The 17,160-nt window shown below is 37.2% G+C and overlaps 1 protein-coding gene across 5 annotated transcripts in view; it reads right to left on the bottom strand.

Annotated features, from left to right (window-relative positions):
* BEND6 (BEN domain containing 6) overlaps positions 1-17,160 on the bottom strand; it is a 55,832-nt gene that overhangs the window by 6,519 nt on the left and 32,153 nt on the right. For all 5 annotated transcript variants that reach the window (XM_032409620.1, XM_032409619.1, XM_032409617.1 and 2 more), the window contains 4 exons: positions 16,302-16,479; positions 4,413-4,633; positions 2,284-2,476; positions 1,360-1,496 (listed from right to left, as the gene is read on the bottom strand). In XM_032409620.1, coding sequence (XP_032265511.1) covers positions 1,369-1,496; positions 2,284-2,476; positions 4,413-4,633; positions 16,302-16,311 — 552 coding nt within the window. In that variant the 5' untranslated portion in view covers positions 16,312-16,479 and the 3' untranslated portion in view covers positions 1,360-1,368. The remainder of the gene's footprint in view (positions 1-1,359; positions 1,497-2,283; positions 2,477-4,412; positions 4,634-16,301; positions 16,480-17,160) is intronic.

Raw genomic sequence — 17,160 nt, forward strand, 5'->3', positions numbered from 1 at the left:
AATAAAAAAATAAAAAAAATGAGCGGTTCTAACGGCTCATTTAAGCAATTATCTCCTAACTGGGAAGTTGTGAGATTCACAATCTACTAAACTTTTTAATCACTTGGGGAGAAAAAGGACACAAATATCATATCTTTTATAAATATGCAAGTTGGTCTACCAGTATGGATGAGCCAAGGGAAAGACCCCCCACCCTGCAGTTGCTATAAACGGTTTTTTTGTTTGTTTTACTATTGTTGACCCTCATCAGAGCTAGGCTTAGTTATATAGCAAAATTGTAAGCCACCCTTAAGGGTGCTGGGGGTGGTAGTCAGCAATGGGTAGAGGGTGGGTGGAGGGAATTACTGCATTACCCACAGCTCCAATCCTACTTAAAGCACTGTCAGAACATAAAGACAAATAAGATGGTCTCAAAGGTGGCTAGAGTTAGGCAGAGAACAAGTAAATTGAAAGTCAAAGATAAAAGTAAACAAAATGGAAGAAAAACCTGTCCTCATGTATTTACCATATACCTCTATTAATCAAAAAATATTAAAAACACAATAATACATTTTTTCACATATTTTCCATCAAAATAATGGAGAGGAAGCATGAGCACAAGTGAACCAGCCAGCACATTGGGTTGCTAAAGCAAGCATAAAATTCCACTTAAAGGGCAGGGCCTGACTATAAAGTGTATTTCCTTCAAAACTCACTAGAAGCAATTATTTTTCTTTGTATAATAGAAACATCTTGGTAAAAATCCTTTTCAAACCAATTCAAACTATAACAACTGATTTAAAGATTTAAAGACAGTGAGAAGCAGGAGGGAGAATGGCGGAGGGGACCCCGCCAGTGGTTGGTATTTCCAGCCAGCGGTTGGTGCCAAAAACAAATGACTGTTTAGAATTGTAAGTTCAGTCCCATTGATGTACCTCAGAGATTTCCCTAGGATCTGTATCTCCCCTGTTCTAGAGAAACACTTCCTAAATTATCAAGTGTGCCTGCTTTGGCTCCTTTCTACTCCCACCCACAAGTTAACATACATTCTGTGAAGAAAAAAAAAAGTTCCTCAGTAAAACACATTCGAAAAACATTACATACTCTATAACCTTCTTAGAGATTTCTGGTGCACTTGGGCATATGAAAGAGTATAAAATACTCTGAGAGGTTCTGGAAAAGGAAAATCTCTATTTGAATTTAGCATTCCCAAATTTAAATCCTCTTCCCCATCCTCACCTCCACGCCCACGAATATCTATTAGCATTTCTTGGGCCACTGGCATTCTCTAATAGAATGTTCACAAAATGCTATTCCACAGATAAAAGTATTACATCCTCTTGCCACACGGAAAGGATTGTGAGGATTGAGAGGACTTACCGAAAGGATCTACTTAATGTCCTGAGAGTTCAGATTTTTGCTTAAATTTGGCTTCTTGGTACAGTTGTTTAGCTTTTGCCCTATCATTCTCCTAATTGAAACATCATCTGTGTTGGGAAATAACTGTTTTGTGACTCCTGTAAAAAACAACAATAACACACAAAAACCCTTTTTGAGGTCTTTGCATCTTAAGGTATGAACTGAGATAAAACATTAAGCAATCCACAATGTAATTTTGTCTCCATTTTGCAAAAGGAGCCCTAACATCCATGAGAAATGGCATATTAAAATACAGAGAGCTCAGATTCAGTGATTCCCTAAATTTTTTGATGTTTGCAAAAAATTATTTGATATCTAGATTATTATAGTTGAGGAGATTCATTAACTTAAACACCGTAAGTAGGATTAAGGAGGGCATGTGATGTAATGAGAACTGGGTGTTACACACAAATGATGAATCACTGAACTCTACCTCTGAAACTAATAATATACTATATGTTAATTAATTGAATTTAAATAAAATAAAATAAAAATTAAAAAAACTCCATAAGTAGGAAATTAGCCCCTATTTTTCTAGATTAAAAGATAAGGGATCTAGAACCAAGATAAGAAAGAGAAAATAAGATATAAACTGTTACTGAAATTTTGTTTGAAAGGATTTTGAAATGCATTTTTCTGAAGTTATGAATTTTATGAATTCCAACATTTCAGTGAAATAAAATTTAGTTTTATTTTAGTAACTGCTTTAATGTAAATTTTTTTCTATAAAATTTACCATATTTAATAAGAGGTTTAGGCTCTCTTGAGATTTTTCTTTTACAGAAAAATAACTTAAACAACAAAAAGACCATGAAAGAATAACTTAACCTTGAATGGTAAAATAATTTCAAATTCATGTGACAATGTAATACAATCATATTATACCTATGATTTCTTGAACTTCATTCTGATTCATAGCTGGTTTTACGGCTTTGTCCCTCGAAGTAGAGGACTTCGCCCCCGTCAGGCTGTGTGTGGCCATGTACTCATTTGTGTAGAGTACTTGCATTAAATCATTAATAAACTTCTGAGGCTTGCTCTTGTTACAACGGGCAATCTGCCATTTTTCAATCTTGAACTAAAAAAATACAAAATAATAATTGAAACTGGAAAAAGAAAAGGAAAGTAGTACCTGGAGAAATATTTTACCAATTGAGTTAAGACACAACAGAAAACAAAATCAACATTCTTGGGGTGCCTGGGTGGCTCAGGTGTTAATCGGCTGCCTTCGGCTCAGGTCATGATCCCAGGGTCCTGGAATCGAGCCCCACATCGGGCTCTCTGCTCGGCAGGGAGCCTGCTTCTCCCTCTCCCACTCCCCCTGCTTGTGTTCCCTCTCTCGCTGTGTCTCTCTCTCTGTCGAATAAATAAATAAAATCTTTAAAAACAATAACAACAACAACAACAAAAAAAACAAAACAAAATCAACATTCTTTAAGGGGATGTATTTTATTTTTAATACATATTTTACATTTCAGGGGTTAGAGTTAAATGTTATCTTTGATATAATTCCTAATATTTATGAGGTATTTGTTCCAGAGTATATACAAGCTCTTGTCATGTGATCTGGATTGGATGGTTTAAGGATGAGTCCCATCCTCAACACCTCCTACTAAGTGCGGTAGGCAGAATAATGGCCCACTGAAGATATCCATATCCCTGGAACCTGTGGATATGTGACCTTATAGGGATGTGATCAAAGTTAAGTACCTTGAGATGGGGAGATTATCCTGGATTATTCAGGTGGGCCCAATTTTATCATAGGAACCCCTAAATGCAGAAGAGGGAGGCAGAAGAGTGGGCCAGAAAAAAGAGGCAGAAGAAGGAGGACAGATTGGAAGAGTGAGAGGGCTTTTGCCTCCGTGGCTGGCTTTGAAGGTGGTGGAATGGGCCATAAATCAAAGAATGTGGCTGCCTCCAGAAGTTGCCTCTAGACGTGGGTTGCCTCTACAGTCAGCAAGAAAATGAACTCAGTTCTACAACCACAAGAAACTGAATTCTACAATAACCTAAAGAAGCAGGAAACAGATTTTTCCATAGAGCCTCCAGAAAGGAATGCACCTGCTGACTCCTTGATTTTACCACACTTCTGACCTACAGAACTCCGAGATAATACATTTGTGTTATTACAAATCACTAAATTTGTGGTCATCTGTGACATAGCAAAAAGAAACTGATATACCAAGATTCAAATATTCTAAATGTTAGATTGTTAGTACTTAATTATTGCTCTGGAAGGCATATTTTCCAAAACTGATACCCAATTCTAATGAAACTCTTGTCTTTTCAGCTTCTGTTTCTTGAAGAGAAATTGGGGAAGTAAGAAAAGATTATATTCTTCCAGTATGCAGAAGCTTAAATTTACCTTCACTCAATGATATAATTTTGTAACCCTCAGTGCATAGTTATTCATCATTGATTTAAGAATTTTCTAGTTTTTTTTTTTTTTTAAAGATTTTATTAATTTATTTTGAAGATAGAGACACAGCGAGAGAGGGAACACAAGCAGGGGGAGTGGCAGAGGGAGAAGCAGGCTTCCCGCCAAGCAGGGAGCCCGATGCGGGGCTTGATCCCAGGACCCTGGGATCATGACCTGAGCCGAAGGCAGACGCTTAACGACTGAGCCACCCAGGCGCCCCAAGAATTTTCTAGTTTAATAATTTCATCATTGACCACAATTTGACTTTAGTTTTCTCAACTGGATATTTGTGAAACAAACATTTTTTTGATTTATTGTTAAAAAATTGTTTTATGTAATTGCAATGTTATGGTCATGACCAAAATTTACCTAAAGTTACCTGATAAAACAAGGATCATTTTGTAGTCTTTTTAAAAAAAAATTTTATTTTTAAGTAATCTCTACACCCAGTGTGGGGCTTGAACTCACAACCCTTAGATCAAAGTCGCATGTTCCACCGACTGAGCCAGCCAGGTGCCCCATCATTTTGTAGTCTTATTTTAATTTTTGTATTTACTGTATCCCAGAGAAAGATAGGGCAGGCATTCCAACTGACCTGTTTCTCATCAGTATGATGCTCTTCTTCAGCTTTCAAGGAAATCGGTGAACTGGAATTAGAGTTAGAATTACTGCACGTAGAGGCAAAAGAATCTGGTGAGGAGTTGTTTGTTGCTCTCCAGAGGGTGGATGCAGATGTGGACATGGTTCCTCCACCCTTAAGCAGGGCCTCTGCCATACCAACCAATTCTTCAAACTGGGTGACTGCTTGTGGTAACACTAAAATGGCAAGAAAAAGTAACACTTTACAAATATTTTTAATAACAGGGGCATGTATTCCTATTTTTTATTGTGTATATATACATATCATATTGCATATATAGAGTGGAGCAAATTATTAACATTTACTACTTTTGGAAAATAAACATGGTAAGAAGAGTGGTTGGGATATATTTACTTTTTATTATTTAATTTAATAATGGCTTAATAATAAATCAATTAAAAAGCATTTGGTTGTTGCATTTAAATGTATATGTATTACTTCATAACTAAAATGAATGGTTTAAAGAGTTGATTCTTTTTTCTAATTGCTAATAGTATTATTTGAAGGTTTTTAATCTCATTAGGAGACATTGTTGATTCTATCATCAATCACCTTCCAGATGCTCCTATCAGGCCAGTTTAAATGACCATTAAAACAAACCATTTCCATTTAAATTTATTAAAGTAAATTTTCAATGACCTTTGTGTGTGGTTTTCCATGGAGTCAAATTTCATAAATTAATAAAAATTCATTGCCACGATTCAAAACTATGTTTTCACATATTAAGGATGAATTTTGGTAATCAGCTGAATGTTCTCTTTGTTCCTCTTCTTTTTATTTAAGATCTTATTTATTTATTTGACACAGAGAGAGAGAGCGCATGAAGGAGGGAGAGGGGCAGAGGGAGAGGGAGAAGCAGACTCCCTGCTGAGCAGGGATCCCAGGACCTGAGTCAAAGACAGATGCTTAACTGACTGAGCCACCCAGGTGCCCGCTTTGTTCCTTTTTTAATGGAAACTTACACATTCAAAGGTTCATGCCTCCATATAAAATGGTCTTCTCTATTTACAGTTATATCTAGTTTGTTTCCTAAGGACAAATAACATTTTGTTGGAGTTCGAAGACACTTTGAACCCTCTCTGATTCAACTCCTCACTCTATGGTTAAGGGTACTGGCTGCTGGAGAAGTAACAAGCTGAAACGTTTTTCTTAAGCATATTACTAAGCTATAATCTTTGGACTAATATTTGATGTGAGAGCTGAAAATCAGTAGCTAAAGGGAGTTGAGTTTGACAAAATGATATACCCAGCTAATGCACACCCAACAAGATATAGAACATCTCTATGCTCCCAGAAAGTTGCCTCATGCCCCTTCCAAGTCAATCCCTGGACTCACTTTAGAGGCAACCACTGATGTGACCTCTTTAGCCAGAGAAAAGTTTTGCTTGTTCTAGAATTACATATAAATGGGTTCAAATGGTATATTCTGGGTTTTTTTGGTCTGACTTTTTTTTTTGCTATGGATAATGCTTTCAGATTCATTCATGTTGTCATATGTATCTGTTATTCATTCTTTTTTGTTGCTGACTAATATTTCATTATATGGATACTCCACAATTAAAGTTTCATTCACCTGTTGATGGGTTATTTTCCAGTTGAAAACATGACTTTAATGGTTCCCTAATATTCTAAGGTATTGATGTTTTATAATTTATTTAAATGTTTTCTTTTTTTCAAATTTAGGTTGCTTCCAATTTTTCTTTTTTATTTATTTGTTTGAGAGAGAGGGAGAGAGAGCAGAGCAGGGAGGGGCAGAGGGAGAAGAGAGAGAATTTTAAGCAAACTCCATGCTGAGCACAGAGATGACTTAGGGCTCCATCCACAGATCCTGAGATCATAACCTGAGCCGAAACCAAGAGTGGGTCGTTTAACTTACTGCGCCACCCAGGCACCCCGCTTCCAATTTTTCTTTATTACAAACAAAACTCGTATGAACTGTCTAGCACATGCATCTTCGTATGTATCTCTGATCACAGTGCTCCAAATTCCTGAAAGCATAATAACAGGGTCAAAGGTATAAATGTTTTCTGACCTCAACTAATACTGCTGAATTGCTCTCCAGAAAGATTCTTCCAACTTACATGGCCACCAGCAATGTAAGAAGTCAGCCTTTTCTCTACACTATCAACAGGTGTTAGTCATTAATAATAATCTTCACTACTTTGATAGGTTGACATCTTAGTAAAATTTAAATTGCAATTATTTTATTCTTGTGAAGTTAAATATATACTTATTTATTGACTATTCGAGCTTCTATGAATTATCTGTTAGACCACAGAATATTAACAGTTTATTTTTTAAAGTAATCTCTATACCCAATGTGGGGCTTGGACTCATGACCCCAAGATCAAGAGTTGTATGCTCTACCAACTGCCAGCCAGGTGCCCCTAGTATTTTTTCTATTTTTAATAACTTGGATAGTTTTTGTAAAGTGTGCCTAGTGTATTATAAGCACAATGTGTTAAATATTGTTATTTACTCCCTTACATATTATTTTAAAACTTTTTTTTTTAAAGATTTTTATTTATTTATTTGACAGAGAGAGACACAGCGAAAGAGGGAACACAAGCAGGGGGAGAGGGAGAGGGAGAAGCAGACTCCCCGCTGAGCAGGGAGCCCGATGCGGGGCTCGATCCCAGGACTCTGGGATCATGACCTGAGCTGAAGGCAGACGCTTAACGACTGAGCCACCCAGGTGTCCCTATTTTAAAACTTTTATTTGCCATAAGTTGCAAGTATTTTTCTTAGAGTTTTTTTTTTTCTTTTTTTAAAAGATTTTATTTATTTATTTCACAAAGACACAGCGAGAGAAGGAACACAAGCAGGGGGAGTGGAAGAGGGAGAAGCAGGCTTCTCGCTGAGCGGGGAGCCCGCCGCGGGGCTCGAACTCAGGACCCTGGGACCATGACCCCAGCCGAAGGCAGACGCTTAAAGACTGAGCCACCCAGGTGCCCCGAGTTTTTATCTTTTAATTTCACAATATTTTGAAAGCATACACACATTTTTAGTTTTTATTTTAAAGTAGCAGTCTTTTCTTTAGCTTATTATTCATCTATTTTATGCTTAGAAAGTCATTCACCATTCAGATCAGTAAAATACTCAGTCATATATTTTGTATAGTTCAAATATCTTTTTACAAGTGAGATTTTTTCTGCCTGGATATATTTTTTTTAACTTCTAATAGATAATTTTAAACACAAACAAAAATTGTAAGCTCCCATCTATCCATCCCCCAGTTTCAACTCACAGCCAGTCTTGTTCCATTGATACCCCTGTCCGTTTTCTCCCCAACCACAAGAATACTTCAAGCAAATCACAGGCAGCATCTCATTTTATCTGTAAATATTTCTATATGTATCTCTAAAGGTAAGAAATTTAAAAAATATAAACATAACAATATTGTGACAGCCAGAAAGCCTTATCAGTAATTCTTCATTATCATTAGAAAACCTAGTAAATGTCCAAATTTCTCTGATTTTCTCATTGTTGTTGTTTTTACTTTATTTAATCAGGATCCAAATAAGGTCCACACGTTACAAGTAGTTGCTTCTCTCAGGGCGCCTGGGTGGCTCAGTCGTTGGGCGTCTGCCTTCGGCTCAGGTCATGATCCCAGGGTCCTGGGATCGACCCCCACCTCGGGCTCCCTGCTCAGCGGGAAGCCTGCTTCTCCCTCTGCCACTCCCCCTGCTTGTGTTCCCTCTCTTGCTGTCTCTCTCTCTGTCAAATAAGTAAAAAATCTTAAAAACAAAAACAAAAAACTAGTTGCTGTCTCTTTTAAAAACTATAGGTTTTTTCTCTCTCTCTTAGTTTTTTCCTTGGAATTTATTAATTGAAGAAACTGGGTTATTTGTTTTACAGGGTTTCCCACAGTGGGATTTTGCTGATTGTATCCATGACGTACTGTTTAACATATTATTCTGTTCCCTAAATTTGCCCTAAACTGGTCATCAGATCTAAAGTCTTGATTAGATTTAGGTAGTGTTTTAAAATTCTATCAGGTAGCATTGAATGCTGGTTAGCTTTTTTTGTGATATTAGTCATTACTGATGATCACCACTTAGATTCATTACATCATGAGGAGTTGCAAAATGGTGATATTCTAATACTTTTCTTCTTCGTTTATTAGCTAGAATTCTTGTACAAAGGGAAACTTCCTCCCATCAACTATTTGGTTACACTTAGGTTTATTTCCTATAATAATGACAGGATAAATACTTGTTTTTTAATCTGTATTCGCCAGTTTTCAGATGACCATTAAGTTTTTTCTTTTTTGAATACAATTATGAACTCATGCATTTATTTTTATTTTTATTTTTTTTTAAAGATTTTATTTATTTGACAGAGAGAGAGAGACAGAGAGAGACACAGTGAGAGAGGAAACAGGGAGCTGAGCAGGGAGCCCGATGCGGGGCTCCATCCCAGGACCCTGGGATCATGACCTGAGCCGAAGGCAGACGCTTAACGACTGAGCCACCCAGGCACCCCTAAACTCATGCATTTAAATATATATATGATAACCAGCTGTGGTTATCATTAGTATTTTTATTGGAATTCCACTCAAAGTATTAGTTATTTGGGGATGAATTGGCATCTTTCTCCACTGAGTTTTTTATTTTTCATCATTGATCACATACATTTCTTGTTAGGGTTATTAGTCGGTATTTTATAGTTGTTTGTAATTAATGTGACTAAATTCTGTTTTTTTTTTTCTAAGAAAATAACTGGAAATTTCTGATCTATAAGGAAATTACTGATTTAAAAAAATAGTAGCTGCTAGATTTGGGGCACCTATTATATAATATTCATTTATCAGTTTTGAAATAAAATAAAGCTTATAATGAATAACAGTAGTTTTCTGCCCTATCACTCTATCAGAGGTGTAAAATCTCTTTTCAGAATATTTGGATATATCATGTCATCTGTCAATTTCATATTTTTCTCGGAGCTGTCTCCCCTGGAGCCCTCCCTACTCCTCCACAATCTGGGCTATCTGCTTCTAGGCTACTGTATACTTTTCATCCTGGAGCTTCCCTTCACTATCATTCGATGACTCCTCCTTATCTCTCTCCTGAATTGGACCACCTGTTCTCTGGATGTCATGTTTTTATTTTTCTAGATTTACTCTCTCATTTGGGAGGAGTTTTTCCTCCATTAACCTTTGAAAAAGAAATCATAGGAAGTACATTAATGAGACGTTGTATGAGAGTATTACCAGTCGTCACATTTGGTTGATAATTTCACTCGGGTATAGAAGTCTAGATTTACATTCCCTTCAGAATCTGGAAGGCATTGCTTAATTATCTTGGAATTTCCAGTGTTGCTGGTGAAAAATCCAATGCCATTCTGATTCCGAATCTGTAGCAGGGGGCTTATTCTCTCTGAAAGCTTTTGGATCTTCCCTTTACTTCTGCTGTTCTGAAATTTCACAATGTTATGACTTGGACAAGTCTTTTTGCTTTTGCTGTTATCTTTTAATGTAAAAATTTGTGTCCTTCAGGTCTAGAAATTTATAGTATTAATTTTTTAAATAACTTCTCCCTCTTCTCTCTTGTATCTTTTAGGACCTCTTGTCTTTGGACATTCAACCTCTGGGACTAATTATTTTTCTTAATCTTTTCTATTTTCCTTTTCTTGGTCTTCTTACTCTGAAATCTATGAGATTTTCTTAACGTTAACTTCCAGACATGTTATTGAATTTCTAGGTTTCTCCCCTTTGTTCTTTGGATATTCCTCTCTTAAACAATCCTGTTCTTGTTTTGTGCAGATTTCTTCTGCTCCCTGAATTGTCTCTGTTTCCTTTGATCTTATTTTTCTCTTTGTTCATTTTGATCTGTGTTCCATGTTAGAGGATTTCCTTAAATAATCACCATCCCTCAGCTTGCCTCGGTGTCCCTGAATTCATAGCTTTGGTCCAACCTCTTCTGAGAGAAAACCTCTATCTTCTACTGTGGTGAAGGGTAGTAGCTGCAGGCTACATAGGAAGAATTTGTGACTTTGTGGTCCCAAAAGGTCTTTATGTAGGTCTCTCAATGACTCTAGTTTCACACTACCAACACTATCATAATCCCTTTCACAGGTACAAATCCTAAACCATTTATAGTTCTGTGGTGTGATTTGGCTTCTTTCTTTTTAATTTCTCTACCTCTATCCACTCCTCACCCCCATCCCAGACACTGAGCTTTCAGATTCCTACAGAGTTAGTCAGTTACTACTCATCCATCTGTTTTTCACTTCCAAAATTTTATTGACATCTTTTATCTGCTGTAGTCTTCTTTCTAGTTTTCCTGACCTTGTGCTTTTATGCATTTTAAGTTTATTTTTAGCAGGATTTCAAGAAAGAAGGGAGAGTCACACATATTTCACTTAAGCTTTATGTCATACTTAAAGAAACCTGGGCAAAACTTAACTGATTTTTGATTCTTTACTGCAATCTCATTTGTTACAAGAGTTGAGTTTTTAGTTGATGCTTTCTTTTTCCTAGGTATATATTCATTCTCTAAAAATAACAACTTAATACCTTCTATAAAATAGATATATCCCCTTTTTCCCTTTTATATCTTATGGTGTTGGTCAGTTGTGGTCCACAAGGCATGTTTCAAATGCTTAAAACATACGTGTATAACAGACACACATTTGCCATTCTGAATGTCTAAAATGGCATATATATTCTGCCATTTTTCCTCAGTTAGTAGGCTTTATAAACTGAAAAAGAGCCCTGATTCTTAGTTCAAAGAGTTATTAAGAGCATTACTGAGGAAAAGATAAATAACCATTTTGCAGTCTTCCCTCAGACCCTTTCTTATTTGGATTATACATAAAATTTCAACTTTCTGTTATCTTCCTACTTCCCAACTGTAGCTTCACAAGGAGGTCTCCTTTGATCATGTTATTTAGGATTGTATTTAAGATCGTGTTTTTATGATCTCCTTCAAATCCCAATCCTCTTTTACTGTCCTTATTTTTTCCATAGTACTATCAGCTAACATATTATATAATTTACTCAATTATTATGTATTGTAGTTTGTGACTGTCTTGCCCCACTAGAATGTAGGCTCCATGAGAGCAAGGATCTTTGTTTTATTTGCTGGATTTTCCTAGGTACTTAGAGCAGTGCCTAATATATTGTAGGACTTTATATATATTACTGAATGAGTAAATGCATGCAAGAATACCACAGCAGCAGTAGGTAGTTCCTGACTTTTCCTGTTGCCTGAAGTCCAGCCAATAGCCAACTCTACAACTTGGTTTCTGGAGGTACACTTGTGTGTGTGTATGGAGGGGGTAGACAATATTAAATATATAATAGATTATATAGGGAGTTGTAAGTGCCAAAGAGGAAATGAAGCAGGGGAGGATAAAAAATGTTGCAGAGAGTTTGAAATTTTATTTTTATTTTTTTAAGATTTTATTTATTCATTTGAGAGAGAGAAACAGAGAGAGCACAAGCAGGGGGAGAGGTGGAGGGAGAAGCAGACTTGCTGCTGAGCTGGGAGCCTGACGTGGGGCTTGATCCCAGGATCTGGAGATCATGACCTGACCTGAAGGCAAATGCCCAACCATCTGAGCCACCCAGGCACCCTGAGAGGTTGAAATTTTAGATTGAGGAAGGAGTTTAGGGAAAAGATCAATTTAGAGTAAGGTCTTGAAGTGAGTGTACTTATTTGAAGTAAGTAAGTGGATATCTGGGGGAAGAACATTCCAGCCTGAGGAAATGACCAGTACAAAGGTACTGAAGTAAGATCATGTCTGATGTCTTCAAAGAAAATACAAGTGGCTCAGTGTGGCTGGATCACAGAGAAGGAGGGGAGAGTAGTAGAAAATAAAGCCAAGAGAGATAAGTAGAAAGGAAATAGCCAGATTGTGTACGGACTAAAGATCATAAAAAATGACTTCCGTTTTCCCCTGAGTGAGGTGGAAATGCACTTAAGGGTTTTGAAGAGAGAAGTGACATGAACTGACTTATGTTTTTTTTTTTTTTTTTAAAGATTTTATTTATTTATTTGACAGAGAGAGACACAGCGAGAGAGGGAACACAAGCAGGGGGAGTGGGAGAGGGAGAAGCAGGCTTCCCGCGGAGCAGGGAGCCCGATGCGGGGCTCGATCCCAGGACCCTGGGATCATGACCTGAGCCGAAGGCAGACGCTTAACGACTGAGCCACCCAGGCGCCCCTGAACTGACTTATGTTTAACAAGTATTCTTGCAACTGTGCTGAGCATAGACTAGAGAAAAGCAAGAGCAAAAATAGTGACACCAGCTAGGAATCCACCATAATAATCTACATGTGAGATAATGGTGGCTTGGACTAAAGTGGCAGTAGTAGGGATGGTAAAAAGGATTGTATCCCAGAAATGTTTTGAAGGTAAAGCCAGTAGGATTTGCCAATGGACTGAGTGTAAAATGTAAAAAAAATATAGAAATTGGTTTTTCGTTTGAGAAATTGGAACAATGAAGTTAGCATTAACCAAGATGAGCAAGAAAGAGAAAAACAGGTTGAGGGAGAAGGTCAGGAGTATGGTTTTGGGCATTTAGTCTGAGATACCTATCAGTCATGTCACATATACAGTTGGACAATGAGTCTGGAGTTAAAGGGAGAAGTCCAGGCCGGAGAATCATAGCTTATTGATGGATTTTAACATCATATAATTGGATATGATCACCTGTGGAGTGAATGTACATAGAAAGGAAAGAAGTTAAAGGACTGAGTTTGGGGCATCATCAGATATTTAGAGAGTAGGATAATAAAATAAATCAGCCATATGGATTTAGATAGAAAGAAAGATCAGCAGTGTAAGAGGAAAACTGGTAAATGTGATGTCCGAGAAGCTAAATGAGGAAACTTCCAGAGAAGGAGAGATAGCCAAACGTTTCAAATGTTGGTCACAGGGCAATTTGATGATCATTGAGAAATGGCTTTTGAGGGGCACCTGGGTGGCTCAGTTGGTTAAGTGTCTGCCTTGGGCTCAGGTCATGATCTCAGGGTCCTGGGATCAAGCCCCACATTGGGCTCTCTGTTTCTCCCTCTTACTCTCCCTTTGTGCTCTCTCTCTAAAAAAAAAGGCTTTTGAGATTAGCAATATGGAATGTTATGGGTTGAATTGTATCCCCTCAAAAAGATAAATTGGAGTCCTAACCCCTAGTACCTCCAAGTGAGAATTTATTTGCAAGTAGGGTCTTTAGAGATGTAATAAGTTTAACTGAAGTCATTAAGGTGGGCCCTGATCCAGTATGATTGGTGTCCTTATAAGAAGGGGGAAATTTAGACATGGTGAGAGATATGCACACAGGGAGAACACCACAGGGAGACAGGCGTTACATGGCCTCAAGTCAAGGAACAACCAGAAGCTGGGATAGAGGGCTTCCTTGGTGCCTTTAGTGGGAGCGTGATCCTGCTGACACCTTGATTTTGGAGTCCTAGCCTCCAGAAATGGGAGACAACACATTTCTGCTGTTTAAGCTATGAAATTTGTGGTACTTTGTTACCAGTAAATTTATATATGGGGGTTATTAGTGAACAAGAAAAAAGAAGTTACAATAGAATGATAAGGAAGTGGATCCAGATCTAATTGAAGTGGATCCAGAGAGAAAGGAGGGGAAAAATTGAACACAGTGTGTAGCTTCAAGTCATTTAGGGAGTTTTTCCTATAAAGGGGAGGAGAGAAATAGGGTGGAATGTGGAGAAGCAAATAGCCTGAAAGGGGTTTGGTTTTGTTTTTTAAATGCGAGAAATAATACTAAGTCCGATGCTAATGGAAATGATTCATTAGAGAAGGAAAACTTTATCTTGTGTTAGAGCCAGGAGAAGCTCTGGAGCTATGTCCTTAGATGAAAGAGGATGGCACCTGATGCATAGGTGGAGATACTGCCTTTGGCTAGACAAGAGGATAGGGCATCATGAATGTCAGGAGAGAGTGAAGCATAAAGCATGGGTGCAGGGCTAGGGCATCTGGCTGGCTCAGTTGGTAGAGCATGTGATTCTTGATCTTGAGGTCGTGAGTTCAAACCCCAAGTTGGATGTAGAGCTTACTTAAAAAACAAAAATACAAAAAAATAAAGCATTGGTGCAGGGGAGATGATAGTCTCTTTCATATCCTCCAATTTCTCAATGAAGTCAGAAGCAAAGTCATCAACTGAGAGTGAGGATATGGGAGGAGGTGTGAGAAGTTGGCAGAGAGAAAAAAATGAAATGGCAATTGGGAGTGTGGGAGGGAGAAGAAGCTTGTCATAGTGATTCTTTTCATATACCATTGAAACTCATTTGCTACTCACACTTAGAATTTTCTCACCTAAATGTATAACAGAAATTGGTGTAATAATTTTCTTTTTGGGTTTTATGTGTCAGGTTCTGGTGTTGATAAAAGCAGAAACAATAACAATAATAAATATCATTACTGAGCGCCTATCATGTGCTTTGGGTGAAGCATTTCTTCCAATGATCTCTTCTAATCTTCACAGGAGCAAGGACGTGATAAGTTGCCCCCTGGCCCCCATTTTGTAGATGGAAAGATTGCAGTTGGGGCTGGGGGTCCAGTAATGTGACTTGGCCCCAGCTGTATAGGCAGTAAGCAGAGCTGGGATTCAAACCAAGACCTGTCACTCAAAAATCAATACGTTTAACCAGCAATTTATGCTAACTTTATAAACTAGATTTTCATCTTATTCTAAGTCCTGGAACAGATTATATGAAAATGAGAATGATCTGTCCTTTGAAATCACAAAAACCTCACCAGAAAAAAAAAATTGGTTACAAAAATTCAATACTTAAAGTTGAAAAAAAAAAAAAGAGATAATGGCTTGGTGTTGGAATAAACATATTTTAGCTGTAACTGCTTCTACTTAAAACTATGAAGTCTTCAATGTGATAAATATTCTTAGGAAAGCATGTGAGTCATTACCACGAAATAGAAATCTAGCTCATCACCATGCTCTGTCTCCTATCATTTCTACCTCCACAATCATGTGGAACTGTCCTCTTTACTTCCATAGCCATTACCCTGGGCTAGGCTGTCATCATGTTAGTCTGGATGACTGCAATACTGTTGGAGAGTGGCCCTTCCCCGATTTCTTTCTTGTGTTATTTGTACTCATTTTGTACACAGCAGCCAGAGGGATTTATTTTCAAAATGGTCTGTGTATTTACTGTTTTACAACAGAATGCTTCCCAACACAAGACATGTTTGCCAAATATTCAGCAGCACAAAATAGTGCATGATGCTTAACTGCAAATGGAAAACATAATTTTTGAAAAATAAACACTTAAATACAATATAGGATCCTAAAAAAGACATTATACCAAGTGGTATTTAATTTTCATAAACTGATCTTTCTTCTTTATTAGTCTTCAGTGGAATGTGATTTTTTTCCCAGACTACTCTTCCCAACTCCAAAACTACACTTCAATATATAGGATCTTTAATTCCAATGGTTCTATAATGTATCATAACAGGTCTCATTTTCTAGCGCTTTCCTTAGCAGAGGGGAATGAGATAGCATATCATGAACATGATAACATATTTGTTCTGTCTTACTAATCTTTTCTCTCTGGGACCTACCACAGTGAGTAGCCCCTATTAAATGCTCAATAAATATCCATTGAATGTTATTAAATGAATACAACATTTGGTATTTTGTAGGAATAATAAAAAATTCTCTAAGCCATAAACTAAAGGCTTCAAGAAGAGTGCTTCTGTGTTTAGGTAATCACAGATTTCTTAAAATGTGATTTTTGATTTTTTTTTCTCTAAGTACTGATTTGCTTTTTCATTCTTGAGAGCTGATTTGCAATAATTTTCACTCATCATATATTTTTCCTTTTATCTAAAACTGTCAATTTTCTCTAAGTTTACCTTGAAGCATGACCAAAGACTGTCGAAGTCGGCTGTTTTCTTTCCGGGTGTTTGTTAGTTTTTGTTTCAGGCTTTTTATTTTTGTGCACAATTCCTCCTTTGACAATTCTGCTAAAGGCTCTTCATCCTCACTGGAGCTCTCACCAGGCAGAAAGGCATTTCCTGAATATGGGTCTCTCTAAAATACAAGGCAGGCACAACAAAAGAAGCTTCAAAGTGACTTTAATGGTTTATCCCATGTTCTGTATGCTGAAGGGACTTAATCAAACCTATGAACCCCTCATCTCCCGGGCATTTCCTGCTCTGGATGAAGAGTTGTCCTACCTAGTGAACTAGCCTCAGCTTTGTCTTCCCCCCTCCAGGGAAGCTCAGAAAAGGGAAGACATCAAAGTTTCATGCACACATCTGACACATAGCAGAAATCAGGATTCTGTCTAACTTCAGTGAAGAATATAAAGTAGAAAAATGGTATAACAGAGAAGAATCAACCAGACTGCCATTCAGATCTTTGTAACTCATCCCCACCCTCCATTTCTTCCCTAACTTTTCACTCACAGCCTCTCTGTTGAGACTGAGAAATCTGGGGTTTATTGCATCAGAGAAAAGAGAGAGATTCACCTAGAACAAAGCATTCATGCTTTCCTTTTCGTTTTAGAAATAATTTTTAAGGTCAATAGCAAGACAATAGTCTGAAAACATGCATTTGAGTTGCAAAACCCAGGCTGTGTTGAGACAGAAAAGGATTTACTCAAATTACTAAGCTTGTGTGTGTGTGTATGCATATATATATGTATATATACATATATATGTAAAATCAGAGCATAGAATGGAATTTATAAGATCCAAAGGCTGGAGTATA

The sequence above is a fragment of the Phoca vitulina genome, unplaced genomic scaffold, assembly GCF_004348235.1.
Source record: "Phoca vitulina isolate PV1807 unplaced genomic scaffold, GSC_HSeal_1.0 scaffold11, whole genome shotgun sequence".
Classification (NCBI taxonomy): Eukaryota; Metazoa; Chordata; class Mammalia; order Carnivora; family Phocidae; genus Phoca; species Phoca vitulina.